A 20557-nucleotide genomic window follows, 5' to 3' on the forward strand; every position below is an offset into this window, starting at 1 on the left:
TTCAGCATTCAGGATCTAACACCCTCTTTCTGCTGGTGCATACATCAAATTATATATGCTACAGTCCTTCTACACCCAATAGCAGGGATCAGCAACCTTCGGCACTCCAGCTGTGGTGAAACTACAACTCCCAGCATGCACAGCTCCTTGGCTGTTCTCAGGACTCCCAGAGAAGTGAATGGAGCATGCTGGGAGTCATAGTTTGACAACAGCTGGAGCCGGAGGTTGCTGATCCCTGCCCTATAGTGCCTCTCTCCACCCTGCTGTAGTTATTGACTCTATAGTCCCTATGCCCTTAGGGACATTTACACTATGGATTAGAATCAATTTGCTTTTTATATCATAAGTACATTGTCCTGTGGGGGCTGTATTTGATTTTTATGCACGCTCATCTGTATTGAGATATATATATGTTATTCTTTTTATTTTAGTGGTTTGCCTTGGTGGTATCGATATGTTTATATATGTTATCTTGTATTATCTTTTATTTTTATGTCACTGTATTACCATGGTGCTCTTACAGTAGAGATACTATTATATATTAATAAATATTGTATGGACACTTCTAGTTTTATCATCCACTTCGTGTATATCATAATTGCTTTTATTCTAGCAGATGACCATTTTACACCATAGCTTTTTTTGATGTTACAATTTTCTATATATATATATATATATATATATATATATATATATATGATATTCATTATTCTACACATATCTATAAATATATTTTTTATTTTATATATATTTTATATATTTATATCTTTATACCTATCACTATATATTTGTTACATATTTTTATAGGTAAGCACACATCTTGTGTTTATTCTACATGTGTCTTTTTATCAACCATCATTTTAGACTTGATAAAGGGGTCTCTAGTACCCCAAAACGCGTTGTCTTTCGAATAAACTGAAAACTGCTGAAACTGAAACATTGCCTATGACCGGTTGTGTTAGTGCACCCTCTATGGTCCATACGCTCGACGTAAAGTTCAGCGTCTCTTCCTTCACTCTAGCACATGTCAAGGCCCGTTTAAAGTTTGCCAATGACCATCTGGATGATCCAGAGGAGGCATGGGAGGTCAGATGAGACCAAAATAAAACTTTTTTGGATCAACTCCACTCGCCGTGTTTGCAAGAAGAAGACCCAAGAAAACCCAAGAACACCATCCCAACCGTGAAGCTTGGGGGTGGAAATATCATACTTTGGGGGGTGCTTTTTTGCACAGGGGACAGGACGACTGCACTGTATTGAAGGGAGGAGGATGGATGGGGCCATGTATCGCGAGTACCTACGATATAAATTACAGACCTCCCCATTCTTTGTAGGTGGGAAAACTTGCAAAATCGCAGATGTATCAAATACTTATTTTCCCCACTGTATTTTTTTTGCTCTTTTATTGAGTGTGAACAGGTTCCTGCAGCTCTTACAGAGTGTGAATGGGTTCCTGCAGCACCTACTGTGTATGAACAAGTTCCTGTGTCCATCTGCAGGGGTTCCTGATCTGTTCGCCTGTCACTGCTCTGTGTTTTGTGCCATACCTGTTTCTCTGGTGTTTTCATCAGTGTCTCTGACCTCAGTAGTTCAGCTGCCAACTACACCGGGACCATCCCAGGAGGTAGCGGTCTGGTTGCTAACTCGCAGCAAGTCCACATCCCTTTACAGTGGTTCCACAACCATTGCCCGTACACATATCTGTAACACCTAGGTTGTAAAGTATAAAATGAGAGGCCCAAACGCAAGGATATACATTTTAAAAGTAAGGGTTTATTAATGATTGACAACAAGTTTTGCAATGCAGTTATATATAGTCATGTGACATATTCTCTGCACATGGTTAGTGTTATGTGAATTCTATTTGTTTTTTTGGATAACAGACATTTATTGGAAATTACATACATTTCATTATTATTTAATGCTGTAAAATGCTTTCTCCTTCTCTTCTACAACATGCAATTTTATTTTGACTCTAAGGCCTCATGCACACGACCGTTCCATTTTTTTGCGGTCCGCAAACCGTGGATCCGCAAAAAACAAAAGCCATCCGTGTGCCTTCCGCAATTTGCGGAACGGAACAGGCAGCCAATTGTACAACTGCCTATTTATGTCTGCAAAACGGACAAGAATAGGACATGTTCTATTTTTTTTGCGGGGCCACGGAACGGAGCAACGGATGTGGACAGCACATGGAGTGCTGTCCGCATCTTTTGCGGCCCTATTGAAGTGAATGGGTCCGCATCCAAGCCGCAAAAACGGCGGCTCGGATTTGGTCCCCAAACAACGGCCGTGTGCATGAGGCCTAAGAAGTATATTTTTTATACTGCTTGTTGATGAAGTTAAAACTAGCTACTTTCTGATGTGAGATCCTTGATTTTTAAGAGGATGCCCTTTGTGGGCTAAAACATTTCCCACATCCCACATTAATAAAAAAAAGAAAATGTTTTTTTCTTTCAGATCATTGATGTTCAATTAGAGCTGACTTTCGGTTAAAACACTTTCCGCATCTGGGACATCAAAATTGTTTCTACCTATGTGACTCCTTTGATGTTTAACCAGATCTGATCTCTGAGAACAACATTTGCCACATTCTGGACATGAAAATGGCTTCTCCCCTGTATGAGTTTTTAGATGTCTAACGAGATGTGATTTATCTGAGAAACATTTCCCACATTCTGAACAGGAATATGGCTTCTCCCCTGTGTGAGTTTTTTGATGGTCAATAAGATTTGATTTCCAAGTAAAACATTTTCCACATGCTAGGCATGAAAATGGTTTCTCCCCGGTGTGTAATCTCTGATGTGTAACAAGAGCTGATTTCTTGTTAAAAAATTTCCCACATTCTGTACATGAAAATGGCTTCTCCCCTGTGTGAGTTCTTTGATGGTTGACAAGGGTTGCTTTCTGCGTAAAACATTTCCCACATTCTGGGCATGGATATGGTTTCTCCCCTGTGTGAGTTATTTGATGCCTAACAAGATCAGATTTCTGGTTAAAATATTTTCCACATTCTGAACACGGAAATGGTCTTGAGCCACTGTGACTCCTCTCATGTCGAACAAGATGCGATTTATCTGAAAAAGACTTACTGCATATTGAACATGAATAAGGCTTCACACCTGTGTGAGTTTTCTGGTGGTCATCAAGATTTGATTTCCGAGTAAAACATTTCTTACATTCTGGGCATGAATATAGCTTTTCCCCTGTGTGAATTCTCTGATGCATTACAAGATTTGATTTAACTCTGTAACATTTCCCACATTCTAAACATGAAAATGGCTTAATATCTGTGTGGATTCTCTGATGTGTAAAAAGATTTGATTTATGGTTAAAACATTTCCCACATTCTGAACATGAATACGGCTTCTCCCCTGTATGAGTTCTTTGATGAGTAACAAGAGTTTTTTTGAACGCAAAACATTTCCCACATTCTGAACATGAAAACGGCTTCTCCCCTGTGTGAATTTTTTGATGTTTAACAAGATCTGATTTATAATTAAAACGTTTTTCACACTGTGAACATGGAAATGGTTTCACTCCTGTGTGAATTTTCACATGTTTAACAAGATCTGATCTATGATTAAAACACTTAACACATTCTGAACATGAAAATGGCTTCTCCCCTGTGTGAGTTCTTTCATGGGTAATAAGATCTTTTTTTAAACCAAAACATTTGCCACAAATTAAACAAGGAAATGGCTTCACCCCTGTGTGAATTCTCTCATGTTTAACAAGATCTGATTTCTGGATAAAACGTTTTCCACATTGTGAACAAGAAAATGGCTTCTCCCCGGTGTGAATTTTTTGATGTGTAACAAGAGTTTTTTTGAAAGCAAAACTTTTCCCACATTCTGAACACGAATACGGCTTCTCCCCTGTGTGACTTCTTTCATGTTTCAGAAGATCTGATTCATGATTAAAACAGTTTCCACATTCTGAACATGAAAAAGCTTTCTCCCCTGTATGAGCTGTTGGATGTTCACCAGAACTGTAACTTTTATTTAGTGTTACCATCTGTGATGAATCAGAAGACAAAACCTGTTTTAAAGGATCAGATGATAAATTTTTGCTGTGAAGGTCTAAGGGTATATATGGGATAATGACATGCTCTTCATATGTATCTTGTGTAAAAGCGTCATCTTCTGCTTTAAAATCGGAAGATATCAGCTCTCCCTCAGAGCTCCTGGTACAGTCATCTGCCAAGAAAATAAAAATTATTTTTGAATAATTTAACCTTAATATTGTTTTTGATTTATTTTGGCACTTCTAGAAGATGTGCAATAAAATATTATTAATTTGGGGGCATTTTTTTATTATCGCATTGTACTCATTATAAGCTAAAAAAATCTTTTTTTTTTTCCGATTGGTTTTTATTAAAAATATGGAGTTCTGAGATGCTCTACTAGCAAGATCTGAATTTTCTCTCTGCTCTGTTAGACAGGGAGCTGACAGGCTCCTTATCTCTGCTCTCTGACTTTATAAACACTTGGCAAAGCTCAATCCTTATCTTACTGGCTTTAATAAGTGTTTATGACCTCTTAGTAATTTAGAGATAAGGATTAATAGATGACCAGCACAAAGTGAAAGTACAATGCACACAGCTAGAAAAACAGTTACCCCTTTGTTACAGAACAGCTCAATATTTTCTAATAAAGACCAATTGAAAAAATTATTTTTAGCCCCAAATGAGTAAAATGCAATCATAAAAATAAAATTGTCCCCAAATGTGTACATACAGCAGCCTTTAACTAAGAAATTGGTGGCAAAACAAATCCCAATTTCACAGTATCTCTCAATTATCAGAAATATGAAAATATAATTAGCAAAAATACATTAAATTCATTAACTTTATATAATCCCAGGATTGGAGATGCATTTAGTTATCTTCATAAAAAGACACAACACTGGATCTCTGTTCCAGGCATCATTACTTTATTAAAGTCAGAACAGAAATTGGACTTGCAAAGCCTTATATAATCCTATCACCAATGGTTACATTGGGGTGCAGAATCTAAGGAATTCCCTGATCTTCACCCATAACCCTAGCAAGGGGGTATGGATTTTGCCTCAGGAGTATCCCCAGGTCACATACCCCGAAACTGTCACAGTTAGGTTGCTATAGCCCCAATACAATAGTGGTATAGTCAGGAACAGAGTCAATAGTCGCCACCATAAGGTTAGGAAGCGACAGGCTGAAGGACAATAACAGAGCATATTGTAACTGGTGTAGGTGGTTGTTCACAAGACCACAGAACTGGACACCTTTTCCCAAGTGCTAAGAGTGTCTCTTGGTACTCATATACCCCCAGGACTTACAGTATGGCTGAACTGCACAACTTGATAGTCAGAAGAAGCATAAATGAAGCACATATCATAAATGGAAGACAACAAGGACAAAGGACTGAGTTACGAAACTTGCAGATGGAGGAGATGGGAGTCTAGCAATGAAGTGGATGGAAATTTGTATAGTATACAGCAGGGCTCAGCAACTTTCGGCACTCCAGCTGCTGTGAAACTACAATTCTTAGCATGGTCCATTTATTTCTATGGGAGTTTGGAGAAGAGCAGAGTAAATATGCATGCTAGGAGTTGTAGCTTCACCACAGCTGGAATGTCGGAGGTGGCCTACCCCTGGTATACAGGTTAATAGCAGATTAATGGTAAAGCAAGACAGCCAAGATAAATACACTCCCCAACAAACCTAAATGTACAACAACAAAAAGACCATTGGACTACAGATCCCAGAATAAACTGATAATTCATGAGACTAGATCAAGTACAATCTGGAAAGAAATGCAAGTAGCATAAACTATCCCAGCAACAGAATTGAATAATGCTCAGACATATAAAGTCTCAGCAATCAACAACTTCATCCTAACTAACCAGGCCAAGCTAGGTGATAACCAAACCCTGATTTAAATGCAAGGCAACTGCGCCAACAAAGTAACTAGGTGAAGATGAAGCAGTAAGGAAATCCCTGTAGTTTGAAACAGATATGAACAAAGTCAAGGGTCGTAGCCAAAAGACGTACAACCGCTACCAGTCATATAATCTGAAGGACAAGGCAGCAGAATGGTCAGAAACAAAGTCGAGGTCAGGATCAAACACAGTAGTCTATAGAAACAAAGGCAAGGAAAGGAATACAGAGTTGCAATCAGCAGTATTCAGCCCCCTTTGCAAATTATATTCATTAGGGACATTTACAAACGTTCAGCAGTTTGCAATAAACCAAACAAGAACTATTTAAATAGCTCAACACAACTAATATAGCGAGTAGTTTCTCCAAATTCAACGCAAAATGCCACTTTCAATGACTACTGCAGTTGCAAAATTATTCAAGCCCTTTATGACAAGCGTCTGCTTCCTGATAAATTTTAGCCCATTTCTCATAAGTAATGGCCTCCTGCTCACTAATATTCTTCAAATCCCAACAATTACTTTCTATGAGGTTCAAGTAAAGCCACTGTGACGACCACTCTAGAATCTTCCAGGACTTCTTCTGAAACCAAGCTTTGAGTTATCATTGTCCTGATGGAAGTTCCTATGAGGTAAAAGCTTCCTCAAAGAGAGCAAGAATTTTCTTTCTCCTGGCCCTCCATATGCTTCTGGTTTCCAATGCCAGAGGAAAATAACAGCCCCAGAGGGTCACTGAGCCACGCCATGTTTCACTGTGGCAAGGTCTTCTTTTTAGTGTATATTGTTGCATTCCTCCTCCTTCAGAAATACCGCTGATCCATAGTCCAGAAAAGTTCTAGTTTTGTTTTATTGTTCCACGGAACAGAATCCGAAAACTTCTGTTTTTTTTATGGTTTAGAGCCTATCAGAGCTGACCTTTTTGTGCTTTGGTCTTTAGAGATGTATATCTTCATTCTTTAGAGATGTATATCTTAGAGCCCTAGCATGGAGACCTTCAGCCTTTAGTATGCGCGTTACAGTGCAAACTGAAACCTCAGTGCCTACTGCCACCAACTCTAGCTGTAGGGTTTTTGTAGTCAAAGGGTTTTTGGCCACCTGCAGCTGGTGATAGCTTCCTCTTTCAGCCATATAGTGCAGCCGGTATTCCTTTAAACTTGCAAACTAGGCTTCCGACTGTATCTCTAGGAACATTCAGTGCCTTTGCTACCTTCTTATATCCATTTCCTGTTTTTTGCAATGCAAAATTTTAGGCACAAGGGTGTTTTTTCCCCGCCCTCCCCTTCCCGAGAAAGGGGACGTGATGAGAAGGAGGTAAGTGGGGCCGACAGTTAGCCTATTTTACGTCAGTTTGCTTTGAGTCGGCGTAGGCTTCGCTTTAGGTGCACGGACTGACGGAGGATGTATCTAAAAAGTTGGCAGCGCTGGGGATATCGTAGACAGGTGTAAAATGCTGGTCTATGATAAATCTCCCACAAAGTGCCCTACTATAAATATTAATAAACAGGACCACACATAAAATTGCACCATAGAACCAGTGTCACTCAAAGTGCTCCATATAAAGCCCTGCTATAAATTGTGTCCAATCAAAGGGCTCATGCACGCGGCTGTAGCTCGGCCGTTCTGTGCATTCGGGACCGAAATTTGCTGTCCTCAATGTACATGGAACATCCATGCGGATTCCGCAGATGGATCCAGACCAATTTACCTTGAATGGGTCCGTGATCTGTCAACATGTTCTATTTTTTGCGGTGTGGAGGCACGGAGAGAAACCCCAGAGAAGCACTCCACGGGGTTCCGTGCCTCTGTTCCATAATTGAATGGGTTCACATCCATGATGCGCTGCACAAAAGACCGGGCCCCGTACATTGCGGACCCACTGTTTGCAGCCCGCTATACGAGCACGGCTGGGGAACGGCCTTGTGCATGAGCCCCTAAGGCTGTGTCATATAGAGAGGGTCCCAATACACTGTTCAGTTCATATCACTTAGCCGTCCCCATTCCCACAAGGCTTCCAGCCCCGCAATAGGAGGTAACTTTTCAGTAGCCATTATCAGTATCACCACAGGTAGAAGTACAATGACAAGTAGCACCTCCGTATAGATAACACAAGTTCTACCATTCACAATAGGTGGTATCTCAGCTTATCTCTGTTCCCTCCTGACCTCTGCACAGAAAGTCCTCTCCTGTCAGAAATTCTTAACATATTTTAGGCCTGGTGGCCAGTGTGAAAATTGCAGGAAACTATACAATATATATATTTTTGAGAAATGAAAAAAAAAAAAAACTTTACCAAAAATTCTAAAAAAAATGTTTAACATAAAAATGTGATTAAAACAATAGATCCTTTTCTGATGCCACATTCCCTTTAGGATCCATTCACATGTCCGCAAAACGGGTCCGCATCCGTTCCGCAATATTGCGGAACGGATGCGGACCCATTAATTTTCAATGGGCCGCAAAAGATGCGGACAGCACACATTGTGCTGTCCGCAGCCGCACTTCCGTTCCGCAGCCCCGCAAAAAATTATAACATCCTAGTCTTGTCCGCAGCCATGGACAAGAAAAGGCATTTCTATTACAGTGCCGGCCATGTGCGGTCCACAAAATGCAGAGCGCACATGTCCGGTGTCCGTGTTTTGCGGATCCGCAATTTGCGAACCATATAACAGTTGCGGATGTGTGAATGGACCCTTAAAGGGGTGCTCTGACTTCAGCAGATGGCATTGATCATGTAGAGAAAGTTCATACATTTCCATTGCTGGCTGGTTTTCATTTCTCCATCACTTTATACACTGCTCGTTTCCATGGTTACGACCACCCTACAATCCAGCAGTGGTGGTTGTGCTTGCACACCGTACAAAAAAGCACCAGCCTATGTGAGCTCTGCCGGTCCTGGCCACCAGAGAGACTGACACTTTTTCCTATAGTGTGAGAGCACAGGGTGGTCGTAACCATGGAAACGAGCAGTGTATAATGTGATGGAAAAATAAATCCAGCCAGCAAAGGAATCAATATGGACAATCACAAGACATCAGTAAGGGCCTTGTATTAACTTTCTCCACATGATAAATGCCACTTGCTGAAGTGACACAACCTCTTTAAAGGGGTTATGTCATGAAACATATTCTAAATGTTGAAAACCAGCACCTGGATCTGAATACTTTTGTAATTGCATGTAATTAAAATGTAGTATAGCCAGTGAGTTATTCAATAAAATGTATCTGTATAGCGCCACCTGCTGTTTGTCCTTTTCCTTATTTTTAGTCCGTCTCACAGTGCTGGTCGCACATGCTCAGTTTAAATCTTCAACTGCCCCCAGCCATATGTTCCTTTAGAAGCTGTGGTAGTTACAGGGAGAGAGCTGAAGCAGAAAGGACATGCCCTCCTGAGCTACCTGGCTGAAGATAATCTAGCTGAGCAATTGGAGCAGTGAAGGTGGAGATCTCTGGACCTATCTGTGATACAGGGCTGGTTCTAACTGTATTACAAATTTATTGTCATTTACTATATAATGTTTTCATTTTTTACATCAGTCATGGCATAACCCCTTTAACTCTTTGGATAAATCTCAGCCAAAGATGTCTAATTTGAGAGGTGACACTCGTCTTTCATGCTTACTATATGGTTTGTTAGGTGTTAATGAAGGTTTCTTCCTCCAAAACCCTGGAGACCATTATCCCTGACACTCATAGCTCTGATCTTCCATCCTCCTCCTCTTATTTGTGTGTATGTCTCCATGTTCTGCACACAGGAACTTGATAGGAGTCTAAAAGGAGCTAATGGTTCCTCAGTCCCAAAGTTGATATCACATTTTCTTCCATATTTGGTTTGCATTGTGATTGAATGGGTGACTATAAAAATCAAACTGCTTTATTTAGTGGTCACTACTCACCTGGGCGGTTATCTGTAGGAATGTCCTCTATACTCTGCTCATCATCCCTCACATATGTCTCTGTAACATATATAATGTTCAGATCTTCACCCGGATTCACAAGCTGCGAGACAAATAATGTAGAAGTCATCAGACGGTTGGAGAAGTCAGTGTGGAAGGTTTTATATGACCAGAGAAGATCAGTAATTAGAATGACGACCAAACATGACCAGACAACAGGAGTTATCTGACCCAAATATCTGCAGGTCTCCTGTATATATCCAATCTGTTGGTTCCTTACCCCAACCAGCTCTCTGTATGACCCCTTCTTATGTGTGCATTTCAACGTATTGTCGTAGTCAGTGTTGCGTGCCTTAGGTTGCTCTACATTGTTTGTTCACCTGTTTGGCATTGCAAAGATCTGGCCAGCTCCTATCAATGGCTGCAACACCAGACCCTGCCAGTATCACAGCAGGAGGTACCAGAAGTTAACCACATAGTGGTGAACACTAGGGTTGGACCTCCGCAAATCAGACATGTCCCTCTGCTCCTGGATAGGAAATAAGAGGACAACCCTTTGAAAAGTCCGCCCATTATAGCACCACGGCTCCTGTTCCCACCGCAGCACTAGGCAAGGGTTGGGGGAAGCAGTACAAACATACTTCATTGTCTGCTCCTCAAGTGCACTAGAGGTGGAGTGAAATTCTGGTTGCGAGAGGAGGGGTTGTGAAGCAGCTCCATGTAGAGTGCACTCCACAGAGAAGCTCCGCCTCCAGTGCACTTGCAAGACCAGAATACAGCAGTAAAAGAGATCAGATTCACGGTACGACTGATATTCAAAAGATAAGGTTGTCCTGTTCTCCCCAGCCCCTACATAGTGCTGACCAACTCCCTGTAAACCATTTACCATTCTTATTTTGAGGCTGGAAAACCCCTTTAAACCTGTTATCTCCACCTTTCTCAATATAAAACATACATTGATGCTGGAAAGTTTGTGAACCCCTCAGAATTCCATATCTTTCTTAATGAAATTCAGCTAAAACTACAACAGATTTTCAGACAAGTACTAAAAGAAATAAAAAGTAAGCAAATCAAACAAATGAGTCAAAAATATTAGACTCCTATTTAGCCCATTCCTCCGTACAGAACAGCTTCAGCTTTGTTATGTTTGTGGCTCTTTATTATCTTAAAGGGGTTTTCTGAGATTTTGATACTGTATGACCTATGCTCATGATAGGTCATCAGTATCTGATTGGTTGGGGTCTGACACCCGGGACACCCGTTAATCAGCTGTTTGAGAAGGCACCAGGAGCTCCTCTGAGCTTACCAAGCACAGCGCCTGTACATTGTATAGGGGTAGAGCTTGGTATTGCGCTCAGTCCTATAGAAGCGAGACTGCGCAGAATTTGAATGAATGACCATGCCGTGTTGTAGTACTTTAAAGGTTCACCTACTTTTGACACTCATAGACATGTGATGTTGGATCATTTTCTTCATAAATAAGTAACCAAGTGTAATATTTTTGAATCATTTGTTTGATTTTCTTATCGTTATCTACTTTTAGTTTTAGATATTTTTGCAGAAATAAAGAAAGGTTTACAAACTTTCAAGTACCAGTTGGGTAAAACAAGACTGAACACAAGATCTTCACAGCCTTCTACAGATCATAGCGGACATTTCAGGAGACCTTATCTCCATCTACCTGATAATCCTGTGGGACATTGTGATGTTCTTCTGAACCATCCTGTGAAAGAAGAGGGCTGGGACATCTCTCCGGTGTTCTTCTCTCGTCCTTAACTGTAGGAAACACATCCAGTGACTGAGTTCATTCCTTACATACAGATAATGAGAGGACATGTGTATTTAGTCATGTCTATTACCTGGTGATGTGAGGGTCCGGTGATCGTCCATCATGATATTGTTGTACTGATCTTTGTGTTCTTCTAAATACTCCCACTCCTCCATGGAGAAATAGATGGTGACATCTTGACACCTTATAGGAACCTGACAACACAATGATACAGTCATCACCCCGATCCCTTCATTGCGTTCCTGTATAATGTCCCAGCATTCCCAGCAGTGTCACCTCTCCAGTCAGCAGCTCAATCATCTTGTTGGTGAGTTCTAGGATCTTCTCTCTATTGATTTCCTCATGTATCAGGGGGTGAGGTGGAGGCCCTGTGATTGGGCTCAGGGTTCTTCTCCATCCTTCAGACACTGGGTCCTGACAGCGCTCACTAGAGGTCTTCTTCACTACTGTGTAGTCCTGGTTATGGAGAGACACAGTAATAACTATCACTCCATACATCTCCAGAGCCCCTCACCTCTCCAGTCATGTCCATCTGTTAGTAACATAGATAAGATGATGTAATGTGACATCATCAGAATCTCTCACCTCTCCAGTAAGCCGGAAGAGGATCTCTAGGGTGAGATTTATTATACTCTCCGCCATCTTGTCCCTGTTCCTATACATCCTTGATGGGTCAATCAGCAGAAGGATCTTATATAGAAGATCTCCACTGAGCAGATCCTATATTGTAGGAACCTGAATGGAGAGAAGATGAGACGGTGGAAAATCCTACAAAATCCCATGCAAAATACAATAACTGGAGATATTAAGAGGAGACATCGGAGGAGATAATAAAATGTAGATGTTGTGTTCTCTCTTTCTCCATTAACTGTGACACAGGTGAAGGCAGTTCCTCCATGTTTGGGGTTGTTGAAGTTTTAAAGCATGTCGGCCCTTTATATGCAAATACAGATCATCATGGATCTAATCACTAACGTAAGGAACTTAAGGAGCAAACCTATCAGGCTTTTTTTTTAATTATCTATTATATTGAACTTAAAGCCAATGTAAAATCCTCAAAATCCCATGTAAGATACAATTACAGGAGATACTAAGAGGAGACATCAGAGGCAGGGGAGTAAGACTGTTATGGGCCCCAGTGCAAACCTTGGATCGGGCCTCCCCCCCATTTTTACAAAGAGGCGGCATTTTTTTTTTACACTAAGCCCAATGCATGGCTACACTCACCCAGTCCTAATAAAATCTGGTCCTACCTCATCCAGGGTGTCGCTGGCATCGGCGTGATGTCCACTGGATCCAAAACAAGGTCCCTGTGGTTATAGAGAAAAAGAATAATAACATAAGGAAGGGATGGTGACTGCCCCTGTGAAATCACCAGCAGGGGGCGCTGAGCTGGCCTGTAAGACTGAGCCATGCCAATGTATAGCAGGGTAATCTAGGACATTTGCCCTAAGTGCAACCACACACGACTAACAAAAGTTATGTCCTTCTTGTGGCCCCTCACAGCAGTTATGCCCACCTTTGTTCCTGTCACAGTAGTTATAGCCAGATATGTGCCCCCTCACAGTAGTTATACCAGATATGTGCCCCCTTACAGTAGTTATGCCAGATATGTTCCCCCTCACAGTAGTTATGACAGATATGTGCCCCCTCACAGTAGTTATGCCAGATATGTGCCCCCTCACAGTAGTTATGCCAGATATGTGCCCCCTCACAGTAGTTATGCCAGATATATGCCCCCTCACAGTGGTTATGGCAGATATGTGCCCCCTCACAGTAGTTATGCAAGATATGTGCCCCCTCACAGTAGTTATGCAAGATATGTGCCCCCTCACAGTAGTAATGCCCAGATATGTGCCCCCTCACAATAGTTATGCCAGATATGTGCCCCTCACAGTAGTTATGCCAGATATGTGCCGCCTCACAGTAGTTATACCAGATATGTGCCCCCTTACAGTAGTTATGCCAGATATGTGCCCCCTCACAGTAGTTATGCCAGATATGTGCCCCCTCACAGTGGTTATAGACAGATATGTGCCGCCTCACAGTGGTTATAGCCAGATATGTGCCCCCTCACAGTAGTTATGCCAGATATGTGCCCCCTCACAGTGGTTATAGCCAGATATGTGCCCCCTCACAGTAGTTATGCCAGATATGTGCTCCCTTACAGTAGTTATGCCAGATATGTGCCCCCTCACAGTAGTTATGCCAGATATGTGCCCCCTCACAGTAGTTATGCCAGATATGTGCCCCCTCACAGTGGTTATGGCAGATATGTGCCCCCTCACAGTAGTTATGCCAGATATGTGCCCCCTCACAGTAGTTATGCAAGATATGTGCCCCCTCACAGTAGTAATGCCCAGATATGTGCCCCCTCACAATAGTTATGCCAGATATGTGCCCCTCACAGTAGTTATGCCAGATATGTGCCGCCTCACAGTAGTTATACCAGATATGTGCCCCCTTACAGAAGTTATGCCAGATATGTGCCCCCTCACAGTAGTTATGCCAGATATGTGCCCCCTCACAGTGGTTATAGACAGATATGTGCCGCCTCACAGTGGTTATAGCCAGATATGTGCCCCCTCACAGTAGTTATGCCAGATATGTGCCCCCTCACAGTGGTTATAGCCAGATATGTGCCCCTCACAGTAGTTATGCCAGATATGTGCTCCCTTACAGTAGTTATGCCAGATATGTGCCCCCTCACAGTAGTTATGCCAGATATGTGCCCCCTCACAGTAGTTATGCCAGATATATGCCCCCTCACAGTGGTTATGGCAGATATGTGCCCCCTCACAGTAGTTATGCAAGATATGTGCCCCCTCACAGTAGTAATGCCCAGATATGTGCCCCCTCACAATAGTTATGCCAGATATGTGCCCCCTCACAGTAGTTATGCCAGATATGTGCCGCCTCACAGTAGTTATACCAGATATGTGCCCCCTTACAGTAGATATGCCAGATATGTGCCCCCTCACAGTAGTTATGCCAGATATGTGCCCCCTCACAGTGGTTATAGACAGATATGTGCCCCCTCACAGTAGTAATGCCCAGATATGTGCCCCCTTACAATAGTTATATCCAGATATGTGCCCCCTCACAGTGGTTATAGACAGATATGTGCCCCCTCACAGTGGTTATAGCCAGATATGTGCCGCCTCACAGTAGTTATGCCAGATATGTGCCCCCTCAGTAGTTATGCCAGATATGTGCCCCCTCACAGTAGTTATGCCAGATATGTGCCCCCTCACAGTAGTTATGCCAGATATGTGCTCCCTCACAATAGTTATGCCAGATATGTGCCCCCTCACAGTGGTTAAAGCCAGATATGTGCCCCCTCACAGTGGTTATAGCCAGATAGGTGCCCCTTCACAGTAGTTATACCAGATTATGTGCCCCCTCACAGTATTTATGACAGATTATGTTCCCCCTCACAGTAGTTATGCCAGATTAAGTGCCCCCTCAAAATAGTTATAGCAGTCAGGGCTGGTGCAATGAATTTTGCCACCCCAGGCAAAAGCAAATTTTGCCGCCCCCTTGACTCCACCCATTGAACCGCCCCTTTTTTGTCGGGCACCTATTAAATGATTGTTGCATGCAACATTTTACTTGACCAGCTAATTTTAGACAGCAGTCCCGTTACAATCCCCCCTCCCACAATCAGCCTTTCAACCAAATAATAAAAATAGTAAAATAGAACGTTTAATTAAAACATTTTAATTGTAAACATTTTCTCATATGCAAAACATAAAATAGTAGCATTGCACATATACAGCAGCACGTACCTCTCACATTCAGGGCCTCCAGGTGACGTCTTCTCCAATGTAGATCTTCACTGTCATCATCTTCTCCATTCGGTCCAGACACTTCTCTCAGCCGCCTCGTCTCTGCAGAGTGTGACACACGGACATCTTAGTGTCCTCACTTTTCTATCATCATCCTCCAAAGTGTTATCCTGCTGCTCGCTGTTCCCCGGCTCCAATACCACAAATACTATCCTGAAAAAATAATAGTGCCCCCATAGTAATAGTACTCCTCATAGGCCCACCAATAGTAATTCCCTTCTAGAATGCCCTCATTAGCAATACTGCCCTCCACACTGCCTCACATTAGGTAAGTTGCCGCCCACACTGCCCCACATTAAGTAATTTGTAGGGGTGCACCGAAATTTCGGCGGCCGAAAATATCGGCCGAAAATGCACCTAATCTGTTTGTGCCGATATTTTTACATATCGGCCGGAAATAGCGGGGAGGAACTGGGGGCCGGTGCGTTCACTGTGCTCCGGCCCCCAGCTCCAGTAGTTATAAAATGTTGTACAATTAATAAGCATTCTATTCACGAGGCCCCCCTCTGCAGTATTACATTCAATACAGCCACTTCCTACTCACAGGGCTGTGCTGGCCGGCCGGGCAGACGAGCGGCAGCATCACGACTGACGTCACATGCCTGCGCCGCCTCCTTCATTCAGAAAGTAGGCCGGGCACATGACGTCAGTCGTGATGCTGCCGCTCCTCTGCCCGGCCGGCCAGCACAGCCCTGTGAGTAGGAAGTGGCTGTATTGAATGTAATACTGCAGAGGGGGGCCTCGTGAATAGAATTAATTGTACAACATTTTATAACTACTGGAGCTGGGGGCCGGAGCACAGTGAACGCACCGGCCCCCAGCTTCTCCTCCCAGTCCCTCCCCGCTATTTTCTATTAATTGTACAATGGGGGGGGGTCTGTGGATGGCACTGTTATGGGGTGGGGGGGGGTCTGTGGATGGCACTGTTATGGGGTGGGTGGGGGTCTGTGGATGGCACTGTTATGGGGTGGGTGGGGGTCTGTGGATGGCACTGTTATGAGGTGGGGGGGTCTGTGGATGGCACTGTTATGGGGTGGGGGGTCTTTTAAAAGTATTTGGGCAAAACGGCAGTTTCGGTTTCGGTTTCGGTCTCGGTCAAGGGGTATCCTGAATTTTCGGTTTCGGTTTCGGACCAGAATTTTCATTTCGGTGCACCCCTAGTAATTTGCCCCCCACACCGCCCCACATTAAGTAATTTTCCCCTACACTGCCTCACATTATGTAATTTGCCCCCACACTGCCTCACATTATGTAATTTGCCCCCCACACTGCTCTACATTAAGTAATTTGCCCCCCACACTGCCTCATATTAAGTAATTTGCCCCCACACTGCCCCACATTATGTAATTTGCCCCCCATACTGCCTCACATAAATATTCACCCCACAATATGTTGTTTGCCCCCCATTATGTAATTTGCCACCGACTAAGTAATTTTGCCCCCACACTGCCCTCCATTATGCAATTTTCCCCCCACTAAGTAATTTTGCCCCCACACAAGTTAATTTTGCCCCCAGACTGCCCTCCATTATATCGTTTGCCCCCCACCCCCACCCCATACTTGTATCGCTGATCCTGTACAGTCTGTACTTGTCTGCTGCGCGAGCATGAGTTCAGTTAAGTTCAGTGTCTTCAGCGCGCAATCCCGTCCTGCGGCGCGTGATCCCGCGAGACCCACCGCAGGAGGCAGTATTGCAAGCCGAAGTGACCGAACTCATGCCCGCGCAGCTGTCAAGTACAGGATCAGATCAGCGACACAAGTACAAGGGGGCGGGTGCTAGTGGTGTTGGGAACTTGGGTCCAGTGGTTGACACCCCTATCAGACTGGTGTCACCCGGTGCGGCCCGCACCCGCCTCGCAACGCCACTGGCGGCCAGACTCCGGAGCGGTGGCGCCCCCAGCAAGAGAGGCAATCTACGCGGTGGCCTACTCTTCGTATGGGTGGCGCCGGCCCTGCCCTCAGTAGAGATGCCCACCATCATCATCAATGCCAGGAAGTGAGCCACACACTGCACAGGGTGCACCATCATCATCATCAGCGCCAGGAAGGGAGCCACACACTGCACAGGGGGCACCATCATCAACATCAGTGCCAGGAAGGGAACCACACACTGCACAGGGTGCACCATCATCATCAGTGCCAGGAAGGGAGCCACACACTGCACAGGGTGCACCATCATCATCATCAGCGCCAGGAAGGGAGCCACACACTGCACAGGGGGCACCATCATCAACATCAGTGCCAGGAAGGGAACCACACACTGCACAGGGGGCACCATCATCATCAGTGCCAGGGAGTCACACACTGCACAGGGGGCATCATCATCATCAGTACGCGCGCCCCCCACCCCCTTGCCTCTGCTCCAACCCCCCCGCCTTCCCTTGCCTCATATTATACAGTACATGTTTGAAGAGCACTCTGACAGGGCCCGGCATTGTCACTGTACTTCATGCCAGGCCCCATGAGTCAGGGCTTTACTCTGTCTCTCCTGGGGGACAATTGCGACCGCTGCGACCCCTATAGCTACACCACTGATTAGAGGACATAGTAAAGTGTAGATGTATCTTCTTGGATGTAAAAAAGCAATGAAGGGGTACACTCAAAAGGGCTCACTTGAATAAGCAATGATAGACACTGTATTTAACCTAAAAATATACATAAAATATAGTCTGAATACAAATATATGACCTCTATACATATAGGATTGAGTCCCGTGTATCAGTACACCCATCCCAGGGTGATTTCTGTAGCAAGTATGTCGGCTGAGACCCTTACTAATCGATAGAAAAGTGGTGCATATATGCCAGCTATATATCACTCAAATGTGGCACGTGTGTCTTAGAGAGAGATTGAAAATTCCTGAGCAATTGGTAACCTCTCCCAAGCAGCAGTTAGTCTGTACTGACCTAGACGAGCCAATGCAGCTAGGAGGAACTACTCATCAGGTCCATCCTCCTGAGGCTCGCCGTAGGCGTGGGTCTTGTTTTTTCTGTGGGGAAAGGGGTCATTTCATTAATGTCTGTCCTTCCTTTCTCAAAAACAAAAGACCGTCGGAACCACTAACCCCAGGCTGTGCGGAGGATGTCAGCCGGGGGGTATACGTTTCCTCCATACGAACATCTCAATTTGTGTTGCCAGCGGTTATTGTTTTTGGTGTTAAGACGGAGACTATTTCTTTCTTTTTAGACAGTGGAGCAGGGGTAAATTTGATAGATGCCCATTTTGCCCGCACTATGGGTTTGTGTCTCTGTACGCTGCAGAGACCTATTCCCATATTCGCTATTGATTCTCCTCCTCTGTCTCAGAGAAACCTCACTCACATTGTCCATAATTTACACCTTCGGGTAGGGGACCACCATAATGAGTGTCTTTCATGTTACGTTCTGGAGGGCCTTCCCTCTCCTGTGGTATTGGGTCTTCCCTGGTTGGTAGCGCACAATCCTGTGGTGGATTGGCAGGCCAGGGAGATATTGGAGTGGAGTGAGCAGTGCAGAGAAAATTGTTTAAATAACAATTGCTTAGTCGCCTCCATAGCTACCCTACCTACATTTATTTCGGACTTTGAGGACGTTTTTTCTGAAAAGGGTTGTCAGAAGTTACCACCTCACCGTCCTTATGATTGCCCGGTTAACCTGATTCCTGGTGCAAAATTACCCAAGACCAGGTTGTATAATCTTTCGGGTCCCGAGAGACAAGCCATGAAAGATTATATCTCCGAGAGTCTGGCTAAGGGACACATCAGGCCCTCTTCTTCACCCGTGGCTGCAGGGTTTTTCTTTGTTAAAAAGAAAGATGGGGGCCTGCGTCCTTGCATAGATTTTCGCGAGCTAAACCGGATAACCATCCGAGACCCATACCCTCTTCCTCTCATTCCTGACCTTTTTAATCAGATTGCGGGTGCTAGGTGGTTCTCCAAACTTGATCTTAGGGGGGCCTACAATCTGATTTGTATCAAGGAAGGGGATGAGTGGAAGACAGCTTTTAACACCCCTGAGGGGCATTATGAAAATTTAGTCATGCCTTTCGGTCTGACCAATGCTCCTGCTGTCTTCCAACATTTCGTTAATGATATTTTTATTCATCTTATCGGCAGGTTTGTGGTGATATACCTAGATGATATCTTAATTTATTCGGCTGATCTGAAAACACATGAAGTACATGTCAGACAGGTACTGCAGGTCCTACGAACAAATAAATTATATGCTAAAATTGAAAAGTGTGTCTTCGCGGTTCAGGAAATACAGTTCCTAGGATATCTATTATCTGCTTCAGGTTTCCGTATGGATCCTAGGAAGGTCCAGGCAATTTTGGATTGGGATCTTCCTGAGAACCTTAAAGGGAACCTGTCACCGGGATTTTGTGTATAGAGCTGAGAATATGGGTTGCTAGATGACCGCTAGCACATCTGCAATACCCAGTCCCCATAGCTCTGTGTGCTTTTATTGTGTCAAAAAAACGATTTGATACATATGCAAATTAACCTGAGATGAGTTCTGTCCCTGACTCATCTCACGTACAGGACTCCTCTCAGGTTAATTTGCATATGTATCAAATCGTTTTTTTTACACAATAAAAGCACACAGAGCTATGGGGACTGGATATTGCAGATGTGCTAGTGGTCATCTAGCAACCCATGTCCTCAGGTCTATACCCAAAATCCAGGTGACAGGTTCCCTTTAAAGCTCTACAACGGTTTTTGGGTTTCGCAAATTTCTATAGAAAGTTCATAAAAAATTATTCAGTGATCGTTAAACCCCTTACTGACATGACTAGGAAGGGGACTGATTTTTCTAAATGGTCTGACGCCGCTAAAATTGCATTTTCCTCTCTAAAAGAGAGATTTACTTCGGCACCTGTTCTAATTCAACCCGATGTCTCCCAGCCTTTTATTGTTGAAGTAGATGCGTCAGAGGTGGGAGTGGGGGCTGTATTGTCTCAGGGTCCGTCTCCTGGCAAATGGCGTCCTTGCGCTTTCTTTTCCCAAAAATTATCTACAGCTGAGAAAAACTATGATATTGGAAATAGGGAACTATTAGCTACTAAACTAGCGTTTGAAGAATAGTGTCACTTCTTAGAGGGAGCAATCCACCCCGTCACGGTGATTACGGA

General features: G+C 43.7%; 1 protein-coding gene across 1 annotated transcript; it reads right to left on the reverse strand.

Annotated features, from left to right (window-relative positions):
• Positions 1–1753: 1753 nt before the first annotated feature.
• LOC122941927 (oocyte zinc finger protein XlCOF7.1-like) lies at positions 1754–12912 on the reverse strand. Its single transcript, XM_044299424.1, has 7 exons — positions 12854–12912; positions 12186–12335; positions 11877–12056; positions 11671–11794; positions 11531–11587; positions 9812–9871; positions 1754–4199 (listed from the first exon to the last, which is right to left on the reverse strand). Exons 2-7 carry the CDS (start codon positions 12261–12263, stop codon positions 2476–2478), a joined length of 2223 nt encoding a protein of 740 aa, XP_044155359.1. The 5' UTR covers positions 12264–12335; positions 12854–12912; the 3' UTR covers positions 1754–2475.
• Positions 12913–20557: the final 7645 nt, after the last annotated feature.

Source organism: Bufo gargarizans, chromosome 6 (genome assembly GCF_014858855.1).
Source record: "Bufo gargarizans isolate SCDJY-AF-19 chromosome 6, ASM1485885v1, whole genome shotgun sequence".
Taxonomy (NCBI): Eukaryota; Metazoa; Chordata; class Amphibia; order Anura; family Bufonidae; genus Bufo; species Bufo gargarizans.